This window comes from Triticum dicoccoides, unplaced genomic scaffold (genome assembly GCF_002162155.2).
Source record: "Triticum dicoccoides isolate Atlit2015 ecotype Zavitan unplaced genomic scaffold, WEW_v2.0 scaffold24594, whole genome shotgun sequence".
Lineage (NCBI taxonomy): Eukaryota > Viridiplantae > Streptophyta > Magnoliopsida > Poales > Poaceae > Triticum > Triticum dicoccoides.
This window is the reverse complement of record NW_021251124.1, coordinates 41,940-47,645: the sequence shown is the minus strand read 5'-3', so window position 1 is coordinate 47,645 and position 5,706 is coordinate 41,940. Positions and strand designations below refer to the sequence as shown.

Here is a 5,706-nt window from a genome sequence, read left to right as displayed (position 1 = left end):
AATATGCACCCTTGTGCACAATATGAGATCATTTGAACAAACTATGCCATGAATGTGGCCATAAGATTGATCATTTGGCTTGAAAGCCATTGATCTCCACACGTGATAGCTCATTTCTAAGAACACTTTTTTAAAATAATTGTCGTATTACAAGTTTGTTATTTTTCCTGGGAACTTGGCCACATATAATGACACAATGCGAAGGTTTTCCAATTTTTTATTTTTTTTGAATTTTTTATGCCCGTTTCAAAATGCGGTCAAAACGGCGGGAATGACCGTTCCTAGCTAGTGGTTTAATCTTGGAATTTTTTTGGTGTTTCTCTGATTAAATAGGTACTTATGTACCTAGAAATGATTTTTGGAAAAAATAAATAGCAAACTATGAGGCACCTGCAGTTCAAATTTGACCCGCTTCCAACTGAATTGGCGGAAATTTGTTTTTTTTACCAAAGGTGGATCAAATCTTTTGACACCCAACTATTTGATCAATTGTGCATTAAATATGTCCTAATATTTTAAAAAATTAACTTGGTCCAAATTTTTAACAAATATATGGTAGGGCGTTCACAAAAGAACTCATTTTGGACACTCGAAAAATATAAAATGAATTTTTAGTTAACTACGACCAATTTTGTAGTTAACTACGACCAATTTAGATGGTCATGACATCGTACGCGTGTATTGCATTTTGATTGGTTCATAGGCGTTTCACGCGGATCGTGGATGGAACACCGTCGGATTCTTGCGGATCCAACGACAGTCCTCGTCCCAAGCCCATCTAAGCCGAAACCCTAGTCCTCGTGGACATTTTCCATCCATCCCCCCGCCTCCTTTCTTTCTCCCCTCGCTCTCCGGCCCTCGCACGCCTCCCCTCCCCTCCCTGCTCCCTCCCATGGCGAACCCCGTCTCCTCCCCTCTTCGGTGGAGCTCGACCCCCTGCTGCCGCCACCTCCATCGCCATCTCCCTCTCTCTCCTTCTCCCCGATCTCTGACCTAGCCACAACCCATGGCGCCATTTCTCCCCGATCCAGATCCGCCCCTGCTTTGATCCCAGCTCGATCCCCACATCGCGCCCCTGCTTCCCACAGCCATACAGATCCGCCCCTGCTGCCATGGCCGACCCAGGAGTCTCACAGCCGGCGCTGCTCGACGCGGCGTCCCTCTTCCCCGTGCCCGACAGCGCGACCTTCTCCTACGAGACGGTGGGGTTCCGAGCCGACAGGAGCACCATACCCCCGCGGTGTGCCACCACCTCATCTCCGGTCCGGATCTCCACACCACCGCCGCCAGTCGTCTCCCTTCCCTCCAGATCGCCATCGGGCCCTGCCCCTCCCCTCACAGATCAAGCCGCCGCCACCACCCCACTTCCACCTCTCCCACCCACGCGGCCGCCACCGTCCATCCCGACACGCGCCACTGCCACCCCTTCCGCGGACGCGCGCTGCATCTCTCCTCTCGACACGGGCCGCCATCCATCCTTTTCCTGTTGCAGAGGGAGCTGAGAGGCGGAGGACAGGATGAACCACACCGACGCGTTCCTCTGCTCGTCTGCAAGGAGCCGCCGACACGTCCCTCTGCTCGTTTGCACGGCGCCACCGACGCCTCCAGCCAGCTCCACCATGAGCCAGCAGACCCCATCGACAGGCAAGTCATTTACCCACCTCAGATTTGTCCTTTGTCTTCTTTCATTGTAGAATGATAACTAGGAGTAGTTGATAAATGGATGTATGCTCTGATCCAACCAGAAAGTTCATTGTGATGTGATCTTTCTTGAATGAATGTATGTATGTATGTATGTATTGTGATATGGTTATAGCTCACTAGTTGGCTTCAAGTTTTTATTTGTGGGCGATGACACCGAATGACCATGTAGTAACAAGGATCAAGCAGCAAGCATCACTCTGCTAGCATTTTTATTTCGATACAAGGGCTACGTTAGGTTTGAATCCCAATTTTTTTGTGGTAGCACAACAACTGTTGTGTCGCTCCTTATGTTAGCCATATAGATACCGATGGTGCATAGCTAGCTGGCTATAGCTTCATCCTGCTGGCCTTTTTTGGACATTGTGCCGTTGGTTCTCATTTCACCTCATTTTATTGGTATATACCTGCAGAATTGTTTCCATACCAAGGTCCATGTTATTGTTTGAATTTCAGTTTTGTTCTGGTAATACAGAAAGTGCTCTGTTGGTTCTCATTTTACCTAATTTTATTGGTATATATACCTGCAGGCGGAGCAGCGGGTGGGGGAGCGAAATCAGACGATGGCCAGCAAGTCCAGGTAGGTTTCGACCGTGGTCGCCCTCGTACGTCAGTCGGCGGCGTCGGAAAGGTGTCGGAGCCAAGTGTTGGGCATGTCGCCGAGACTGACCAAGACGCCGCGACTGCAAGTGCTGGGCATGTCGCCGAGAAGACCAACAAGCAGTACTAGCTCTGTAAGTTTGGCTTGATGCAATTCTTGCCAATTACTATGGATTTTAGTTACTGGTGGTCAAGTTAATGCAAGTCCTAGTGGTGATGTAGAGGGAGATCTAAGTATGGTTGTGTATCCTTAAAATTTCAAGTATGAACAATCTGTGGTGGTTAAATGACAGACATGAGACTATGTATGATCTGTTGCATAAATAAGGTGTTTTCTTGATGAGTGAGTCCTGGTCTCTAAAGTGGTGATTAAATTTTCTGTCTCTAGGTATTTTGAGTCATCAGATGATGGACTTCTAGATTATCAATTTTGTTGAACAGATTTGACAAGACAATTACTTTGACTATTGCAAGCAAAGTTTCTGAAAAAACCAAGCATTTCAATACTATAGTTTTTTATGCTGATGACAACAATGAATGATGTATTACTTGCAAGTTTCAATGTACTGATGCAAACCGTGATTGTTTACTTATGACTAATCTGTTTTTCATCTCATTTATAGGAGTTCCCAAAATGCCTGACTCTAACGGCAACGGCATGCACCACAAGGAGGATGATGGCCTCTTCACCGACTCCGGCCCCGTCCTCCCCGACTCCTGGTCGTGGCCCTGTGCACGATAGCGCCCTCCCTCTTCTACTTCTACTACCTACTGTTGCTGTTGTTGCTGATTGGTCTATGCATGGTGGGTAATCCATCAATGTTTATTTGCTACTGCCTGAGCTATGTTTCTCTGCATGCGAGCGTGCTGTTTGTGCAGTGTGGATGCTTGGTCCTTGTGGAGATCGTCTAATAGACGCAGTTCATCTATGTTAATATTACGAGAATGGAGTAGTGCATATCGGTTGAACATGTGTTCTAGATTTTTTTGCTGGTAAACATGTGGTCTAGATGATTCTACCTTATTGTTTCTGATGTTACATTTGGTTTATCTATGCTGCATTGCAAATTTGCAATGATGTTTGTTTCCCAAGAAACTAGCGAATTAGAGGCCTGAGATTTCAGTAGTTTGGAGGAGAAACCAATGAATTCAGATTTGAGTGAGAAATCTATTCTGGTTTCAAATACATAGGTTTATTTTTTGTAACTATGCATAGATTTGTAACAATGAGCATAGGTGGTTTTAGGTTGTTGTGATGATGAATATAAATATTAATAAGTGCTCATGCATGGCGGTATACCGGATACCATTGTTTTCACTGTTTTATCAACATGCCTTTGCTGAATCTTTCATTCATACGTGTAACCTATGCATTGTAGCTACTGAGTACTTTTTATCGAAATATTAGCTAATTGTGTACCTAAATATGACCCTGGTACAATGGATACAGCATGATGCTTCTGCTGCCATAAATTGTTTTCTTGTCTACCATCCAGATACAATGGGAGCAAGCTCATCCTCCTCAATCCCTAGCTACTGCACGACTGCCGGGGTGCATTCTCCCTATAGTTCCTGGAGCATCTGGACCTCTTATTGTAGTAGCTGGTATGCTTGATGCATGTATCTTCGTATCCTTACTGTTTTGCTAGAACCATAAATCCTGATGCATGCTGATTATGGTCTGGTTTATTACATTTGTTCTGCTGGTGCTTAAAATTTGACATGCCTGGATTCTGAATATTACATGCCATGTGTCTTGTGCAATCAGATTACATTTCTGTTTGTTATGGTAATATAAAAAATATTTGTGCTCTCAAATTTTTCACAGTGTGTACCTTTCATTTCTTTAGTTTGATTGTTTCCCTTGTATTCAATATGCTTCTAGTGGCTGATCTTTCCATTTTTGTTGTGGCATCTTTATTTTCACAGGTGTTGTGTGTTTTGGAAGATGGAAGAGGAAGAAAACCTATTTTTGTTGAACTAAATTTTCTGTATTCTGTTTTGTTGTATGTATCATTTGATAGTTTTGTATAGGAACAAGTGATACTATTTTGTAGGGCTTTATGGCCTGTGATGTAAACATATTTAGTGCTGAAATATGAAATTATTTGCAAAATTTGTCAAAAAGGTAGATCATATGTATGAATATGTGAATGGGCTGAAAAGAGTATTGGACCAACTCCAGGATTGAATTAATATTTGAATGTATAAATAGGCCGAATGTAAACCAGATATGGGCTACACAAAATTGTATATATATATTCTTGAAAGGCCAAACGTGCATAAAAATTTATGGGCTGACCAGTTGGGCTTGGCCCATGTAGCTGAACAAAATTAACAAAAATAAATATACTAAATGGGCTGAATTAATGGGCTAGGCCCATGTAGAAAACCGAATTGGTCGGGCTGAATCTTGTGCCACATCAGCTTGCCACGCTGGATGCCTACGTGGCCTGGGGAGGTTGCTAGTGACCAAAACGCCACAGTGGATATATTTTGGTCATAAACGTCTTCGACCATTCCAGAAGAAAGGTCGCTATAGTCAGTTTACGACCGCCAGCTTTTGACCTTCTCTTTTTGGTCACAAAAAGATCGCAAATGAAAAACCATGACCTTTCAGTGACCAATAGTCAAGGTCACAACTTGACATATTTCTTGTAGTGAGGATAGACAAGTATGACCGCGCTAAGAGCATCTCCAACGGCCGCCCAACACGTGGCGTGCTAAAGATGTGTTTGCAGCGTGCCGATTGCATGTTTTGGCGCGGCAGCCAGCGCTGGCTCCAGCGGCCACTGTAAAATGCAGCGCGCGGGAGCAACTGGCGCTTGCCATATGTTGCATTTTGGACAAGAAATGAATTTCAAATATCAAAACAAAGACATGGCATAATTTAAATCACACAAACAAGTTCATGATGACATAAAGTTCATGCCCAAAAGTTCAAATTCATGCCCACAACGTCATCCAACCAAGTTCATGACACAAAAGTTCACACCAATCGTATGGCCCATCATCAACAATCAAGCCTCGTCCACGTCTTCCTCTTCCTCTTCCTCCGATTCATCATCCAAAGACGATTCTTCCTCCTCCGCTTCATTGTCGCGTGCGGTGTTTGCAAGATCTTCAACGGCATCATGCGAAAGTGTTGGCACACCGGAAGACATTCCGCCTGGAGAGATGCAAAACTCATGCCTCCCATGCCGCCAATGCCGCCCGGAGGTGCTCCGAAGCCACCCATGCCTCCCATGGTCTCCATTGTAGCTCTGAAGCCACTGATGCCTCCCATTTCGCCAATGCCACCGATGCCTCCCATGCCGCTAATGCCACCGCCACCCATGCCGCCAATCTACCGCCACCCATGCCGTGAATCATGGCTCTTTTTTGGATCAAGACTTCTTCACGGGT

General features: G+C 44.8%; 1 protein-coding gene across 1 annotated transcript; it reads left to right on the top strand.

The window, feature by feature from the left end:
* The first annotated feature begins 2,234 nt into the window (after window positions 1-2,234).
* Window positions 2,235-4,394, top strand: LOC119345518. The gene is made up of 4 exons (XM_037615563.1): window positions 2,235-2,435; window positions 2,925-3,105; window positions 3,798-3,906; window positions 4,231-4,394. The coding sequence occupies exons 1-4, from the start codon at window positions 2,355-2,357 to the stop codon at window positions 4,283-4,285; spliced, it is 426 nt and encodes a 141-aa protein (XP_037471460.1). The 5' UTR covers window positions 2,235-2,354; the 3' UTR covers window positions 4,286-4,394.
* Window positions 4,395-5,706: the final 1,312 nt, after the last annotated feature.